Here is an 18,800-nt window from a genome sequence, read left to right as displayed (position 1 = left end):
AGCCAGCCCCGCCTGGGCGTAAGTGAAGGAAATGCAATCTGCTAGCCAATTGGATATGGTGCGTTTCCCTACAGCCACTCCCCTCCTATTGGGATCAAAAGAAACAAACAATTGGGCGGACTGTCTGTGGGGCTGTGTCCGCTCCAGGTAGAAGGCCAATGCTCTCTTGCAGTCCAATGTGTGCAGCTGACGTTCAGCAGGGCAGGAATGAGGACGGGAAAAGAATGTTGGCAAGACAATTGACTGGTTCAGATGGAACTCCGACACGACCTTTGGCAAGAACTTGGGGTGAGTGCGGAGGACTACTCTGTTATGATGAAATTTGGTGTAAGGGGCCTGGGCTACCAGGGCCTGAAGCTCACTGACTCTACGAGCTGAAGTAACTGCCACCAAGAAAATGACCTTCCAGGTCAAGTACTTCAGATGGCAGGAATTCAGTGGCTCAAAAGGAGGTTTCATCAGCTGGGTGAGAACGACATTGAGATCCCATGACACTGTAGGAGGCTTGACAGGGGGCTTTGACAAAAGCAAACCTCTCATGAAGCGAACAACTAAAGGCTGTCCTGAGATCGGCTTACCTTCCACATGGTAATGGTATGCACTAATTGCGCTAAGGTGAACTCTTACAGAGTTGGTCTTGAGACCAGACTCAGACAAGTGCAGAAGGTATTCAAGCAGGGTCTGTGTAGGACAAGAGCGAGGAGCTAGGGCCTTGCTGTCACACCAGACGGCAAACCTCCTCCATAGAAAGAAGTAACTCCTCTTAGTGGAATCTTTCCTGGAAGCAAGCAAGATGCGGGAGACACCCTCTGACAGACCCAAAGAGGCAAAGTCTACGCTCTCAACATCCAGGCCGTGAGAGCCAGGGACCGGAGGCTGGGATGCAGAAGAGCCCCTTCGTCCTGCGTGATGAGGGTCGGAAAACACTCCAATCTCCACGGTTCTTCGGAGGATAACTCCAGAAGAAGAAGGAACCAGATCTGACGCGGCCAAAAAGGAGCAATCAGAATCATGGTGCCTCGGTCTTGCTTGAGTTTCAACAAAGTCTTCCCCACCAGAGGAATGGGAGGATAAGCATAGAGCAGACCCTCCCCCCAATCCAGGAGGAAGGCATCCGATGCCAGTCTGCCGTGGGCCTGAAGCCTGGAACAGAACTGAGGGACTTTGTGGTTCACTCGAGATGCGAAGAGATCCACCAGGGGGGTGCCCCACGCCTGGAAGATGTGTCGTACCACATGGGAATTGAGCGACCACTCGTGAGGTTGCATAATCCTGCTCAACCTGTCGGCCAGACTGTTGTTTACGCCTGCCAGATATGTGGCTTGGAGCACCATGCCTTGACGGCGAGCCCAGAGCCACATGCTGACGGCTTCCTGACACAGGGGGCGAGATCCGGTGCCCCCCTGCTTGTTGACATAGTACATGGCAACCTGGTTGTCTGTCTGAATTTGGATAATTTGGTGGGACAGCCGATCTCTGAAAGCCTTCAGAGCGTTCCAGATCGCTCGCAACTCCAGAAGATTGATCTGTAGATCGCGTTCTTGGAGGGACCAACTTCCTTGGGTGTGAAGCCCATCGACATGAGCTCCCCATCCCAGGAGAGACGCATCCGTGGTCAGCACTTTTTGTGGCTGAGGAATTTGGAAGGGACGTCCCAGAGTCAAATTGGACCAAATCGTCCACCAATACAGGGATTCGAGAAAACTCGTGGACAGGTGGATCACGTCCTCTAGACCCCCAGCGGCCTGATACCACTGGGAGACTAGGGTCCATTGAGCAGATCTCATGTGAAGGCGGGCCATGGGAGTCACATGAACTGTGGAGGCCATGTGGCCCAGCAATCTCAACATCTGCCGAGCTGTGATCTGCTGGGACGCTCGCACCCGCGAGACGAGGGACAACAAGTTGTTGGCCCTCGCCTCTGGGAGATAGGCGCGAGCCGTCCGAGAATCCAGCAGGGCTCCTATGAATTCGAGTTTCTGCACTGGGAGAAGATGGGACTTTGGGTAATTTATCACAAACCCCAGTAGCTCCAGGAGGCGAATAGTCATCTGCATGGACTGCAGGGCTCCTGCCTCGGATGTGTTCTTCACCAGCCAATCGTCGAGATATGGGAACACGTGCACCTCCAGCCTGCGGAGTGCCGCTGCTACCACAGCTAGGCACTTTGTGAACACCCTGGGCGCAGAGGCGAGCCCAAGGGTAGCACACAGTACTGGAAGTGGCGTGTGCCCAACTGAAATCGCAGATACTGTCTGTGAGCTGGCAGTATCGGGATGTGTGTGTAGGCATCCTTCAAGTCCAGAGAGCATAGCCAATCGTTTTGCTGAATCATGGGGAGAAGGGTGCCCAGGGAAGCATCCTGAACTTTTCTTTTACGAGATATTTGTTCAGGGCCCTTAGGTCTAGGATGGGACGCATCCCCCCTGTTTTCTTTTCCACAAGGAAGTACCTGGAATAGAATCCCAGCCCTTCTTGCCCGGATGGCACGGGCTCGACCGCATTGGCGCTGAGAAGGGCGGAGAGTTCCTCTGCAAGTACCTGCTTGTGTTGGAAGCTGTAAGACTGAGCCCCCGGTGGACAATTTGGAGGTTTCGAGGCCAAATTGAGGGTGTATCCTTGCCGGACTATTTGCAGAACCCACTGATCGGAGGTTATGAGAGGCCACCTTTGGTGAAAAGCTTTCAACCTCCCCCCGACCGGCAGGTCGCCCGGCACTGACACTTGGATGTTGGCTATGCTCTGCTGGAGCCAGTCAAAAGCTCGCCCCTTGCTTTTGCTGGGGAGCCGCGGGGCCTTGCTGAGGCGCACGCTGCTGACGAGAGCGAGCGCGCTGGGGCTTAGCCTGGGCCGCAGGCTGTCGGGAAGGAGGATTGTACCTACGCTTACCAGAAGCATAGGGACCAGTCTTCCTTCCCCCGAAAATCTTCTACCTGTAGAGGTAGAGGCTGAAGGCTGCCGGCGGGAGAACTTGTCGAATGCGGTGTCCCGCTGGTGGAGAGACTCTACCACCTGCTCGACTTTTTCTCCAAAAATGTTGTCCGCACGGCAAGGCGAGTCCGCAATCCGCTGCTGGAGTCTATTCTCCAGGTCGGCGGCACGCAGCCATGAGAGCCTGCGCATCACCACACCTTGAGCAGCGGCCCTGGACGCAACATCAAAAGTGTCATAAACTCCTCTGGCCAGGAATTTTCTGCACGCCTTCAGCTGCCTGACCACCTCCTGAAAAGGTTTGGCTTGCTCAGGGGGAAGAGCATCAACCAAGCCCGCCAACTGCCGCACATTGTTCCGCATGTGTATGCTCGTGTAGAGCTGGTAAGACTGGATCTTGGCCACGAGCATAGAAGAATGGTAGGCCTTCCTCCCAAAGGAGTCTAAGGTTCTAGGGTCTTTGCCCGGGGGCGCCGAAGCATGCTCCCTAGAACTCTTAGCCTTCTTTAGGGCCAGATCCACAACTCCAGAGTCATGAGGCAACTGAGTGCGCATCAGCTCTGGGTCCCCATGGATCCGGTACTGGGACTCGATCTTCTTGGGAATGTGGGGATTACTTAATGGCTTGGTCCAGTTCGCAAGCAATGTCTTTTTCAGGACATGGTGCAAGGGAACAGTGGACGCTTCCTTAGGTGGAGAAGGATAGTCCAGGAGCTCAAACATTTCATCCCTGGGCTCGTCCTCCACAACCACCGGGAAGGGGATGGCCGTAGACATCTCCCGGACAAAGGAAGCAAAAGACAGACTCTCGGGAGGAGAAAGCTGTCTCTCAGGAGAGGGAGTGGGATCAGAAGGAAGACCCTCAGACTCCTCGTCAGAGAAATATCTGGGGTCCTCCTCTTCCTCCCACGAGGCCTCACCCTCGGTGTCAGACACAAGTTCACGGACCTGTGTCTGCAACCTCGCCCTGCTCGACTCGGTGGAACCCCGTCCACGGTGGGGGCGTCGAGAGGTAGACTCCCTCGCCCGCATCGGCGAAGCTCCCGCCGCCGACGTAGTCGGGGAGCCTTCCTGGGAGGTGGCCGCGGTCGGCACCGCACGCGGTACCGACGTCGGGGACCTCAACCTGGGCGATGGGCCAGCCGGCGCCACGCTCGACGGTACCGGAGGCGCAAGCACCGCCGGTACCGGAGGGGTAGGGCGCAACAGCTCTCCCAGAATCTCTGGGAGAACGGCCCGGAGGCTCTCGTTTAGAGCGGCTGCAGAGAAAGGCTGAGAGGCCGATGCAGGCGTCAACGTCAGAACCTGTTCCGGGCGAGGAGGCTGTTCCGGGCTGTCCAGAGTGGAGCGCATCGACACCTCCTGAACAGAGGGTGAGCGGTCCTCTCGGTGCCGATGCCTGCTGGGTGCCGAATCCCTCAGCGACCCAGAGCTCTCGGTGCCGACATGGGGAGGAGACCGGTGTCGATGCTTCTTCGACTTCTTCCGAAGCATGTCACCGGAGCTCCCCGGCACCGACGAGGAGGACGTAGAATCCATCCGTCGCTTCCTTGGGGCCGAGACCGAAGAAGGTCGATCCCGGGGGGGCTGTACCGCAGGAGCCCTCAGGGCAGGAGGAGACCCACCCGAAGGCTCACCGCCACCAGCAGGGGAATGGACAGCCCTCACCTGCACTCCTGACGATGCACCTCCGTCCGACGACATCAGCAGACGAAGTCTCGGTACCACCGACGTCGATACAATCGCCCGATGCCTCGGCGCCGATGCAGAGGTCCGATGCCTCGATGCAGTCGATGGAGCGGCAGCCAAGGAAGATGGTCCGGACGCTGACGACGTCGATGCACTCGATGCCTCCGGTGCCGATGCCGACGAAGAGCCCGAGAACAAAACGTTCCACTGGGCTAATCTCGCTACCTGAGTCCGCCTTTGTAACAGGGAACACAGACTACAGTTCTGAGGGCGGTGCTGGGCCCCTAGACACTGAAGACACGCAGAGTGCCTATCAGTGAGCGAGATTACCCGGGCGCACTGGGTGCACTTCTTGAAGCCGCTGGAAGGCTTCGATGTCATGGGCGGAAAAATCACGCCGGCGAAATCAAAAGCCAAAATGGCGAAAATTGAAGCACCAAAATTTAGAGGGAGAAAAATCTCGACCGAGGCCAAAAGAGGCCTACCCCGACAACGAAAGAAAACTTACGGGCAAAAACTGAGAAATACGGGAAGGGCAGAAAACCCGAAAGGGTCTTCCGGAACACTACCGGAGCGCTTCCCGAACTTTTTCAAGGAAAAAACAGCAAAAAACACGTCGAAAAGGACGCGCGAGGTCGACTCTCTGGGGCACGAACGGCGTAACACGACCGTACCGAGCGCGGACGAAAGAAGACTGGCCGGCTCGAGCCGGTTTCGGGCGGGAAGACGGCCGCGCATGCGCGGTGCGCATGGGCGCGCGAGGACTAGCAAAGGCCTTTGCTAGTAAACTTTCCGATGGAGGGGGCTGCCGAGGACGTCAACCCATCAGTGAGAACAAGCAGCCTGCTTGTCCTCGGAGAATAAATGTAAACCATATTGGCTGTACCACAGAAAGGCAGTATATAAAATCCATTACCCTTTACCCTTATCATTTAGCAGAGACAAGGGGAGTGTGAACTCTACTGAATTTCACCAGGTGTTAGCTAGTGTCTCAATGCTTAGCTTCTTGAGCTAGAGAAGCATTCAATGACTTTTGTTCCGACGGAGTTCAGCTGGTGTATTTTTATGCTGTAAAGATACAGACACATAACCAAGCAGAATCTATGCTGTTATCAAACTATAAAGGCCACCTAGACTTTATATAAGGCTTCATTTCAGATGATATGGATGTTATTTGTCCTATTTTAATTTTAACTTTTGTTTGATATGTTTTAAACTATGACTGTTGAATTGTAATTTGCCTAGAACTGTAGACATAATGCAGAATTAAAAAAATTTGAAAATAAATAAAATAAATGAAGAACCCACAGGACTATTTAATGTCACCAGACGTCAAATATTCACAAACAAATCAGAAATGACCTTTCTGGCAAATGAACCTTGAACATACTGGTACAGGTCTATATGTGAGCAATGGGGTAAATAGTTTAATTTAGTTTAATAGAGGCTTGATATACCACCTTTCAAAGGATATCAGGGTGGTTTACAATAAACCAAAGGAAAAAGGAAAAAAAAGGAAAGGAGTTCCATCAAATCTAATAGGAAAGAGGAAACAGGTAAAAATAGAGTGAACAACCCTTGAATGTAAAAATCCATAAGCCTGAAGTCCACTCTATTCAACCCTTCAACTATGAAAGGTGCACTTTGTGATCTAAAACACCGACATTGTAAAACTAACATCACAGGCAGGCCATTAGCAATATCCAACCAAAAATAAGGGCATTACCTGTTCCATTCTCAGAGAAAGCCACACACAAATTTAATTACTCAACAGTTACTAAATACTTCCCACTGTAATTTGAAGAGTAGATCTATAGAATAACTTGCACAGGAAAAAAAAAAAAAAAGTACAGCTTCATTGCACCCAATGACTAGCATCTGTTGTATACACTGCAGCAGGACTTTGATTACACAAGTAATCTAGCTGACATCATTTTCCTGCAATTTTTCTTAAGGTTAGTCACCCTTATCTAAACTCCTGTTCCACTTTCACTTGTCCCCTTTGCCCTCTATTAAGATGTGTATTGTGTTGACAAGCAACATACTATACTATAATGTGTAATTATTCATTGTCTATATCCAGGTTATATTTGATGACCACCACCTTGGGTGAATCTCTTTCAAATAAATAAATTACAAAGAACCATAACCTGAGAATAGTCCCGACAAAGGTTATTTTAAACCAAAAATACTGCCTGCAAGCCAGACTTAGAGCTCTGTTTACTAAGGTGCGCTAGTGTTTTTACCATGCTCTACAATGCTATCACGCCTCAGCGCAGCTTAGTAAACAGGGCCCTTAGTATCTTAAGACTAACCCTTATGTTGGGTTTACCTCCAAACTTTCCTTTGTTTTTCATATTTACCCCCCCACCCCATTTACTAAGCTGCACAGCAATGCCAGCACAGCCCATTTAAAGTGAATGAGCTGTGTCAGCAGTAGCACACGGCAGCCGCTAGTGTGGCTTAGTTCACTAAGCCACACTAGCGGCTGCCGTGTGCTACTGCTGACAAGGCTCATTCACTTTGAATGGGCTGTGCTGGCATTGCTGTGCAGCTTAGTAAACGGGGGGGGGTTAATTTACCATCAACAACAATTGCATAACAGGCTTCTCCCGTTCCCATCCCACTTCCAAACTTTACTTTCCCTCTAATGTTTTCTTTTCTTCATGCATGTACATTCTAGGTGTCATTTACTAATAAATAGCTCGTACACACTAAAAACATTAGCACTCCATAACTACCGGTATTTGCAAATGGTTCCCCCCTATGAAGAATTGCAGTTATGGTCTTCCAATAATAATGGTCTGGAAGAGCCCAAGCTTTCAAATCTCAGAAGTCAAGCAAGCTCAGGCCTTGCTAGTTGCTGGATGGAATGACACCAGGGAAGACTGGTTGCTGCAGAAAGGAACAGCATTCTGCAGAGTAAAGGCTATGATCAGCTATCTACACCCCAAAAAATGGGTAAAAAGGACAGCAGCCTGGGCTGCTTTAGTTATAGTGAAGTTACCTCTTCTTAAGAATCTTCTTCCCCAAGGTCATTCATGAACAATTTATTACTGTGTATGTAAAGTGAACAGCACAGCTGAATTCAGATACATTACCTAAAATTTATAGTAATAAGAATGGATAAACCTTGCAAGTCCTTAGAACAATTCCTCTCATTTGTCTGCACAGCTAAAGTGCTAAATGGCCAAATCTGAATCAATCTGATTTTCTGACTGGTTTAAATAGGTCTATGATAGTACTGCTGTTTTAAAACTGCATGAAAATACACCACTTAGGAACAAAATCATTTCAAACTCTATTTACACACAGAGTCTTCCAAAATAAATCTGGACGTTACCTTAAAATTGCTAGAGTTTACCCAAGAAGTAGCTAGCCCATCCACCATTTTGTCCAGTATTGTCTGGTCATGATCAAGTTCTGGAGACTTCTGTTTATCCAAGACATAATCTATAAGTTCTTGGCCAACCTGAAGCCGCTTTCCAACATCTTTCTGTTGTATCTGTGTTAACCAGTGATCCATGCCAGGCTCCATGGTTTTCTAGTAACAATACAGCACCGGCAAAAGCAAAGCCAGGGGCCAAGAGGCCTGACAATCCCACTAAGTAAGTATCCTTGAGGTTGCCTCTTTGTTCGATGAAGGTTATGGTGAGTCTGTGTTTCCAAGATGTAATCCAAGGAATGACAACAATTCACCATGTGTGTGGGAGGAGCAGCTGGTAGGATATTAAAAGTCAAATTCAAATAACTAGCAAGGGATGGAGTTCTGAATGCCACTGCAATGCAATATCACTGGGTCCAAAATACTTCATAATTCAATAGCCCATTCTGAAATAATAAAAAAAGAAGAAAACAGCATGTAATCCCATGTTAAGAACACCACAAACAAAATTTAACCTTAAAAGAACATATATTTGAGATTTCTTTCTGTTACAGACAAATGTGCAAACAAGACTTCCTATGCTTTAATCTTCTATAAAATTAAATAGATAAAATATTAGTCAAAACTTGTCCATTTCAAGCTTTGAAGGGAAAGGAATTATCAACGTGGGTTACCATTAAGATGTTTATTTTATTATCAACTCATGCTACTTTAGCACAGGTCCCGTTTTATGCAACGACATCGAGGGCCCTGTTTATAAGCTGCGCTATAGGCGCACTATTGCTCGAGACACCTATACGAACATAACGCACCTTAGAAAACAGGGCCCCTAGTTACTAATAACCAGAGTCAACAGTAAAATAGCCCATGTTCCATCAAAGATTTCAGTACAATTACCTGGTTACTTGAAAAATGTAAGATGCAACCTGGAAAATTAATATGGTGGGGAGGACTATGATAATTTTTAGTTAGATACCTACGACCTCCTTCTACAAAGCCAAACTAGCAGCTGCAGGTGTGGTAATGCCAACACAGCTCATTCACATGGCATCCACTAGCACAGGTTTGTAAAAGGGGGCCTAAGTCAAGTAATATGTATTTATTTTTATTTTTGTTACATTTGTACCCCGCTCTTTCCCACTCCTGGCAGGCTCAATGCGGCTTACATAGGGCAATGGAGGGTTAAGTGACTTGCCCAGAGTCACAAGGAGCTGCCTGTGCCTGAAGTGGGAATCGAACTCAGTTCCTCACTTCCCCAGGACCAAAGTCCACCACCCTAACCACTAGGCCACTCCTCCACATGCCAAATCAGGTTACAAATCTGCCTGGGGTCTCAGAAAAATTAGTATTGTAAGACTGTCTGAGAAAAATTATGAAAATGAGAAGAAAAAAAAAAGTTTGCATGAGGAACATTTTAAAAATCAAAATTTTCTGGAATTTCTCAGCTCTTTGGCTAATTAGGCAAGTCACGATTTCCCTCTACTTCCAGAACCTAGCTGTGACCAGCTAAATGTAACCATGCAGTTAAAAGCCAGAAAAAGAGCTAGACAACATCCTGGAAACCATCTGTGATGAACAATGAAGATCAAACATTACAATAATGGAATTACTCACCTAGCTTCAGCTCAAGAGCTACGATCAGGTAACTGTGCTTTCTAGCATGCAGCGGATGCAGGTGGTTTCCAGATGCTAGTTACATCACCGCATGTTTCAGATTCGTGAATGTCTTTGCAAGAGCTACCCAGTGATACGTATCAAAGTCGGGAGTCAGCACCAGTGGCAAAAAGACACAGGTGTCCTTTTACTAAACCGCAGTAAGAACTGACATGCGTTTACTGCAGCTTAAAATGCCTTACCATGGGGTGCACTCAGGCATCTCATGGTAATAGATTTTATTTTTTAGCACTGGTCAAGGGGAAGCAGGCATGTACTGTTCTAATCGGTTAGCGCAGCTACATCGGCGCACACTATCAGATTAGCAATAGTTAGCGTGTGAGCCCTTACCGCCTACAAAATGGGAAGGTAACACATGGCCAAAATGGGAAAGTAGCACATGGCCATTAATTAAAAAAATAGAAAACAACCATTTTACCCATGCAGTAACAGCCGTAGCATGCAAAAATAACCCGTGTAAGCACGCACTAAGGTCACTTTTTACCACAGTTTAGTAAAAGGGCCCCACAATGACTTACCATTACTAAAGTAGGAGGAAAAGGTCAGCGCTATGGCTGTGTGCATCTCAGGGATGTAATTACTGTTTAAAATGTTAACTATTTAAATAATACAATGATACATACAGATAAAGCCAGCTGCAGGTAGGGCCCTCACATCCCCCCCCCCCCCAACGTACCCGCATTCTCCCATTTTGATCTGATGTGCCTCCACGCACACCGACAAAGGCCCAAGCTTGCCACAATGCGAAGCACCACACAGCACACCAAAAAAAAAAAGAAATCTGGAATCTACACAGAGATGCCAAGTTACCCAGCACAAGGATAAAGATTTTGGGATAGTCCTGGATTTCTGATCATCTGGTGCATTATGGGACTTGCAACGCCAAACTTCAATGGGCAAAAATCAGACACTACAAATCCTACATAATATACAAATCCATCTACATGGCTGGATTTAGTTATCTGGAATCTAAATGGTGGAACTCAATACCCAAGGTCACAAGAAGCATTACAACCTATCTCCAGTTCAGGAAAGAACTAAAGACCTACCTCTTCAAGAAATTCTATGGTTAACTATTCTAATGTTCTAAACCACTTTGTAATTATACCGCATCAATGTAACATTGCCTAATTGTAAATGGTAAGCCACATCCATCACTATAACTTCAATCAATTGCAAATTATAAGGCATTTTGAACAAAAAATTGCTTTTGGATAATAGTGGGATACAACAATGAATAAACAAATAAATAAAATGTAAGTTCAAAGCCAGGACTGTCCCAAAATCTCCAACCTCGAACTGGATGACAGCATCTCTGCCTAAAAGCAGACTCTACCCTAGCTGCCCGCAACAGTGCTAAGAATGTTCAAAACAGTTAAATGACTGAACAGTAAGAATTTACTTACCATTCACTCATTTAATATTTACATCCCCACTGCTGCTGTGATCCTCAGCCAAACAGGATGAGGAATGCTTGACGTATTATTCACAGCTTTTACCTAGGAACGAGTGCTAAACATCACGTATCAGTCCCTTTAAACAGCCCTTAAGTAATTGGTTTCTCCACACGTGGAGACTAGTGGTGCCGGAGGACAAACCAATCATACGAATGCACAGGCAGCTGAAACAAACTGGCTGAAAGAGTTCTCCCAGTCCACCAGCTGATAAGTGAGGAACCGGATACTAATGGCCCTTTTACTACTACTGCTGCATGTCACCCACACCACTGCCTGTCCTCTGGCTCTTGACTATAATGTACTTACAGGGCCCATGAAGTGCTCCCTCTTTTTTTAAGTTTGGGCCATCACAAGAGGAAGTAGGGGAGTGCGCACAGCTGAAGGCTCCCCTAGGGCTGTGGTCTCCAACATGCGGCCCCAAGTCCTCGGTTATAGCTCTCAAATGGTCGGAAGAAATGGTCTACACTTCCTCCCTCTCCCTGCAGTCTGCATCCTCTCACTCTCAGGGGAAGCCGCCGTTTGCCCCAGGATTGGTAGCATGGAATTAGAAAAGGTTCAAAGAAGAACTACCAAAATGATAAAAGGGGATGGAACTCCTCTCGTATGAGGAAAGACTACAGAGGTTAGGGATCTTCAGCTTGGAAAAGGCAAAAGACAGCGGAAGGGGGATATGACTGAAGTCTATAAAACCCTGAGTGGTGTAGAACGGGTACTACTACTACATTTCTATAGCGCTACTAGACGTACGCAGCGCTGTACTTGAACATGAAGAGACAGTCCCTGCTCGACAGAGCTTACAATCTAATTAGGACAAACAAGAGATAATAGTGAAATATGCTATTCGGTACAGCTCTACTATTTACTGACACACGTAATGCCAGTTCACTAATGTCTTGGCGCATTATTTTATAAAAATATAGAAGTGAATTGATTTTTCACTCTTTCAAAAAGTACAAGGACCAGGGGATGCTCAATGAAATTACATGGAAATACTTTTAAAACAAATAGGAGGAAATATTTTTTCACTCAAAGAATAGTTCAGCTCTGGAACTCGCTGCCGAAGGATATGGTAACAGCAGTTTCCGTATCTGGGTTTCCTGGAGGAAAAGTCCATAGTCAGTTATTGAGATGGATATGGGGGAAGCCGCTATTTGCCCCGGGATTGGTAGAATGGAATGTTGCTATTAATTGGGTTTCTGTAAGGTACTTGTGACCTGGATTGGCCACTGTTGGAAACAGAAAACTGGGTTAGATGGACCACTGGTCCGACCCAATATGGCTATTCTTATGTTCTCTCACCCGTCCAAAGCCTCTCTATAGTGTCCCGCCTGGAAACAGAGGAGGCGGGACACTACAGAGAGAGGCAGGAAGATCAGGAAGTCTTGTGGGACTTGAAACTGCAAGACTTCCTGGACTTCCTGCACAGCGTGGCTCAAGTATTTGGAAAGCCCGATTGCTGTGCAGAGCCAGGAAAGCCATTTCAGAGGCAGTGCTGCGAATAAGGAGATAATGCTGGTGACTATGAGAGGGGGAAGGGGGCACGAGTGTGACTAGCTGAAGGCTGGGGGGGGCATGAGAGAGACTGAGCAAGGGTAAGATTGAAAGGAGGGGCATGTGAGAGAGAGTGACCAGGGGAAGGTTGGGAGGGGGGGGTGCATGAGAGAGACTGGGTTAAGGCTGGAGAGGGGCGTGAAAGATTGATGGGGACCCAGGCCATGATGATATGTGAAAAAAAGAGGCAGTTGTTTTACCTATCAAAGAAGTGCTGTCACACAGCTGACAGCATGCTTTGGAAAGGGAGATTGCTGGCTCTGCCAGCGACTTGCAAAGGCACCTTGAGGTACTGATTTACTAAAGTTTCTTTGCCCAGGGATATAGAATAAGAAAATAGCCTTAGTAAATCAGTTTCTCAAAGGTATACTGCTGAACCGGGAAGAGATTCCCCAACTCTCTTCTCCCCCCACCCAACCCAAGAAAAAAATAAAATTCACTGCGAAGAACGAAATTCAAGGAGTAGGAGAGGAGGGAAGGCAACAGTTTTGCCATGCAAAAGAAAACTCAGAACAGGCTGGGAAGATCTACAATGGCCCAAACGATATGTAGCACTGTGGAAGCAGTTTTTGAAGCAGCATGTCAGAGATGGGTGCTCATAACAAGTTCTCTTTCTTCCTTTTAGGGGTGGGTGGGCAAAGGGAGGTGTCAGTTGGGTTGAGTGGGTATGAGTGTTTGTTGGATCAGATGGATGGACAGTTGTGAGGAGGGAACAAACTGGTTGAGGAAATTTGTATCATCTTGAAAGAGCCAAGGCTCTTTCATAATGCGTAACCCTCTGGGGATGCGATTGTTATGTAAATATTGTATGATAGTAGCAAAATGTAACTCACTTTGAATCACATTCTTATTAAGTTGTATAACTTCAAACCATTTATCCTCCAAACTATCTGTATTGCCAGCATCTTCTTCCGAAGGAATGGTTTCTTGCAAAAGTCTTTGGAGACTTTCTTCATTAAAGCTCAACACATTTCCCCAAGGTTCGAAGGACACTGTCGTTCTTCAGAGAAGCAGACAAAAGATCAGAAGAACCAAAACTCCGCAGGGATAAAGACACTCAGGAAACAGCGAAGGTGACTCAAGAAGACGATAATACGATAATACTGTATAGTCTTGAGAGTTTATAACACATCAATAAAGACTCGACACAGTCGTGTTTCGGCCCTATGGCCTGCCTCAGGAGTCTATGCATCACTTAGTAATGGCTATGCATCCATCGTAATGCTCATTTCAATACTAATTGGCTCATTGGCATTAGTATACGATGCTCACTGTATGCTGCCACGAATAGAAAGCAGCTCACTGTACCCCTTTGTGCATCTCCCGCTAAATATCTTGCTCACTAGACCGGCTGGAACTGGTTGAAAATTCACATTGCTGGCATGGTAAGCTTTGTGCATCGGGGTCTCACTGTTTGCATGACAGGGTTTGCAATAGCAAAATCATGTTCCTAGTTTTGTTATTTCCTTTGGTTTACTAAATAATTGTCACTTACATCTTCCTTCCACTTGTATTTTTAACTGCCAGCATCAGATGCAACTGAGTAAAAAGTAATAAAGATTGGCAAAATTATTACTTCAGTAAATGTATAAGTAGTAAATGTTATCCTGTACTTTTTTACAAGTAAAACAACTTTTACTTGAGTATGTAGTAACTAGTTACATTTACTTAGCTACTACACAACACTGCTTTTCTGTTAGTGCCTGAGCGCTGATTAGCTCAGGCACTGATAGGAAAGTCGGCAGCACGCCGGTTTTCTAAGCCTAAGCCTCCCCCACCCAACCTGGTGGTCCAGCGGACCTCTCCCAACCCCCCACATATACCCGTAAAACATCCCTGGTGGTCCAGTGGATCCCCCTGCCTCCCAAAAAGAAATCAGCAGACCCCTTCCAACCCCCAACACCTAAAAACATCCTCAGTGGTCCGGTGGACACCCTCTCAACCCCCCCTCCCTCCCACACACACACACACACACACCCCTTAAAAAATCCCTGGTGGTCCAGTGGACCCTCCTACCCCCAACCTCCAAAAAGAAAATCACCTGGTGGCCCAGCGGGCCTATCAACTCAACCCAGCAGGCCGCCACGAGACCAGGCCGGACCCCCTAGTTATCACAAAGTCCTGGTGGTCTAGCGGAATTCACACCCCTCCCCCCCAGACCTCTGCACATACCTTAGCATCGGAGGCAGGACTGCCTACTCCCTCCTGCCTCTGGGCCTGCCTGTTTCAAAATGGCGGCACCCAGTCCCCGCCCGATGCATTCTAGGATGCATTGGAAGGGGCCTAAGCATCATATAAGGCATCAGGCAGGGGCAGGGCACTGCCATTTTGAAGTGGGCGGGCCCAGAGGCAGGAGGGAGTAGGCGGCCCTCCTGCCTCCAATGGAAAGGTATGAGGTGGGGTCTGGGGGGGTGGAGGGGAATTCCACTAAACCACCAGGGCTTTTGGGGGTGACTAGGAGATCCTAGGTGGTAGGGGACCATCAGGTGATTTCTTTTTCGGAGGCAGGGGGTCCACCAGACCACCAGGGACTTTTTAAGGTATGTAAAGGGGGGGGGGGGGTCGGGAAGGAATCCACTGGACCACTGGAGATGCTTTTAGGTGTTGGGAGGGGGTCCACTGGACTCTCTGGGGATTGTTTTTTTTGTTTTGGGGAGGTCAGGAGGGGTCTAGTCACTGGCCATACGCACAAGAGCTGTGCCTACTGCACGCTCAGACCCCTTTACCGACCGATGCACAACACTAACAGCATGCATATAATTTGCATGCTGTTAGTGTCGAGCATTGTTTTGTAATTCTGACTTGTTAATCAGCCGGTGCTTTTCTAGCACTGTTCCTTACAGCGCCGGCATTCTGTGCATCAGCCCTGGGTCAGACCAATGGTCCATTTAGACCAGTATCCTTTTCCTAACAGTGGCCAATCCAGGCCACCAGCAGTTCATAGTTCAGTTTTATTTGATATACCACATATTAGCAAAAGACTCCCAAAAAGCATCAAGGTTCCATGCTACTTAACCCTAGGGATAAGCAGCGGCTCTACCTAGGCTACCTTAATAACGGTTTATGTACTTTTCCTCCAGGAATTTGTTCAAACACCTTTTTTAAACCCAGCTACATTAACATTTTTTAACCACTTGCTCTAGCAACAAGTTCCAGAGCTTAACTATTCACTGAGCGAAAAAAATATTTTCTCCTATTTGTTTTACATGCAACTTATGGTGTGTCCCCTAGTCTTTGTTTACTCTTACAAAAAGTATAATCGATTCGCATTTGCCTGTTCCGTTCCACTCAGTATTTTATAGACCACTATTATATCCTCCCTCAGCTGAGTTAGGATTACCCCACAAGTTCAGCAGAAGATCCCCTCTAATTCCACCTATTGTTACCCCAGTTAATACCAGAGACGTGGATATTTCTAGAGAGCCAGTAGGTTCTAGCGAGGCCAACAACTGGTCAAGAGACCTCTGCTTCAGTTGGTATTAAAATCCTAATTACTCATTGTGCTCCCTTCCGGCCCCCAAGAAAGCATGGATATTCCTCAAGCTAAAAACTTGGGGGCCCTTTTACTAAAGGGTTGCCGCAAAACAACCTGGAACTACCGCATGGCCACCAGCAGTAGTTGCGCCTCGAGCACTCGCCATTTCCGGCACTACGGAAAATAATTCCGTTATTTCTAGCCCTTACCGCCACCTCACTGGGTAGCGGTAAGTAATCCCCCTTGCATGGCCACACGGTAAGAATAATCGTACTGAATGGTGTATCTTTTTACAACCTTTTTACCCACTGCAGTAAAAAGGGCCCTGGTGTGTGGCAAAAATGGTCCCTGCCGCTACCGCAGGGCCCTTTTTACCGGAGTTTGGTAAATGGACCCCTTGGAGACATTTCTTTGACTGATTTATGAAAACTGCAGAGTTACTTGGGAGGGGGGGGGGGGGAAGGATTTCTACTGACCAACTGTGTGACTTCACTATACACACATAGGTAAACCTGAAGAAAAAGGACAATAGAACTGATACGACCGAATCGCTATTCTTTTTTTTTTTTTTTTAGACTCTCAGACTTGTACTTTGCAAGCTACACAGCTTTCAGAAATTAGAGATAATCTTTTGATGCATCATAAAAAATTGGAAGCTACTGAAAATTCTGCTAGAGCAAAAAAAAAAAAAAAAAAAGTCTGTTCTTCCTTCATTTTTCTATAATGCAACTGCTTTTTCCGGATATCTTATTGAAAATTATATCCCCCCTGTTTACAAAGCCGCACGACAATGCTGACACAGCCCATTCAGTGTCAGCATTACCGCACCAGCAGCCGCTAGCATGGCTTTGTAAACAGGGAGGATAGTTAACATGTCCAGTGTGAAAGATATTGGGATTTCCAAACATGTCTCTAAACATTTTCTTTAATGTCAGGCTGACAGAGGATCCTGGAAATTTTGACCTTCCTGGGTTTTTGGAAACTTCACAGAACTACACTGCAGAAAGATCTACCCTCCTGGTCTCTTTTTCTTCATGAGCAAGATAAATTGCTTGTGGTTAAAGTCTTACTTTAGGTCAGCGGTTCCCAAACTGTGTGCCACGACACACCGGTGCGTTGCAGAGAACTCTCAGGGGTGCCGTGGCGCATCGCTTCCTACTTTCTCCTCCCGCAAGTCTGGCATCTGCCACTTCCTGCTTCTTTCCCCCCCACCGCCGCTGCAGTACTTGTAGCTTACATTTTCGGGTGCTGGCAAGTCACACAGGCACTGCAAGAACTTCCCTCTGCTGTGTCCAGCCCTCGCAACAAGAAGTTGCATCAGAAAGGGCAAGACGTGGCAGACTGAGAAGGCACCGGAGTGCGTGTGTGAATTGCGGACTGCCTGAAAACGTAAGCTGCAAGCACTGCAGCGGCAGTGGGGAAGGAGAAGGAAGCAGCAGCGATCCTGGACCTGCAGGAAGGAAGGTATTGGGAAGGTGTGCTGGTGTAAAAGGGAGATCTATTTGGCAGGGGAGGATCCTGGATCTGAATGAAGGTAGGAGTGATGCTAGATTTGGGGAAGGTGTGCTGGTGTAAGAGGATGGGGCTGCAACGAACCAAAAAAGTTTGGGAACTCCTGCTTTAGGTGAAAATTTTACAGGCAGAAAATTCTGATATTTCCTGGCATAGCTCATTCTACACAGCTTCAGCCCAGATTCTTGCTTTGGGTGCTTCCCCCCCCCCCCCCCCCCCCCCCCCGCTTTTTACTTGAGATTCCCCTATGTTTGATAAGCTTTTAGTGAAATCAGTCTGTTTTTCAAGATCCTGTGCAGTTAGAGAAGTTTCTTCAAGTAAAAAAAAAAAAGCCTAGGTCTATTATTTGCTTTTCTTCATGTAAACAGTTTGGGGCAGTATAGTGAGGGTGTTGTTAGTGAATTATGTGGGTATGGGTTTATCTATTCTATTTGACAGGGCTCTCTAGTCTCTCCTCATTATCTGCGCGTAACAGAGCATATCACAGCTTAAAGTGCCTTACCGTGGGGTGCGCTGAGTCCCGCAGTAATTTTGGCATGTTTTGCGTTAAGTGGTTAGCACAGTTACATAGCCACATGCTCACCGATTAGCACGGGATTAGCTTATAAGCCCTTACCACCTACGAAACGTATGTCGATAAGTGCTTTCGCACTAATGGGAAAATTAGTTCATGGCCATTAATTCAAAAAATATAAAACTCGGCCATTTTACCTATGCAGTATAAATGGACTCAGTGTGCAGGAATGACCCTGTAAGCACACACTAAGATCACTTTTTACCACAGTTTGGTAAAAGGGCCCCTTAAATGTTTTTTTCTTTCTTAGCATGCTTTGCACTTTGCCATTTTTTATGTTCTTGCTATCTTTTGATTTTATTTGGAATATAATATTTCCCAAGTAACAGAAAAGTTAACGAGTAACAGACTCGCTTCTGTATTATTGAATACTAGTAAAAAAGGCCTGTTTCTGACACAAATGAAACGGGCACTAGCAAGGTTTTCCTCGGAGTGTGTATGTTTGAGAGAGAGTGTGTGTGAGAGACGGAGTGTCTGTGTCAGAGAGAGAATGAAAGAGAGACAGAGACTGTGTGTATGTGTGACAGAGAGAGAGAGTGTGATAGACAGAGA

General features: G+C 47.2%; 1 protein-coding gene across 1 annotated transcript in view; it reads right to left on the bottom strand.

Annotated features, from left to right (window-relative positions):
• The window catches only part of LOC115475139 (CLIP-associating protein 1-like), a 114,121-nt gene that overhangs the window by 70,551 nt on the left and 24,770 nt on the right, over window positions 1-18,800 (bottom strand). The window contains exon 2 of the mRNA XM_030210879.1: window positions 7,964-8,451. Within this exon, the coding sequence (XP_030066739.1) occupies window positions 7,964-8,158 (195 nt within the window). The 5' untranslated portion in view covers window positions 8,159-8,451. The remainder of the gene's footprint in view (window positions 1-7,963; window positions 8,452-18,800) is intronic.

The sequence above is a fragment of the Microcaecilia unicolor genome, chromosome 7 (genome assembly GCF_901765095.1).
Source record: "Microcaecilia unicolor chromosome 7, aMicUni1.1, whole genome shotgun sequence".
Classification (NCBI taxonomy): Eukaryota; Metazoa; Chordata; class Amphibia; order Gymnophiona; family Siphonopidae; genus Microcaecilia; species Microcaecilia unicolor.
The sequence above is the reverse complement of the archived record's forward strand: the minus strand, read 5'-3'. Positions and strand labels throughout refer to the sequence as shown.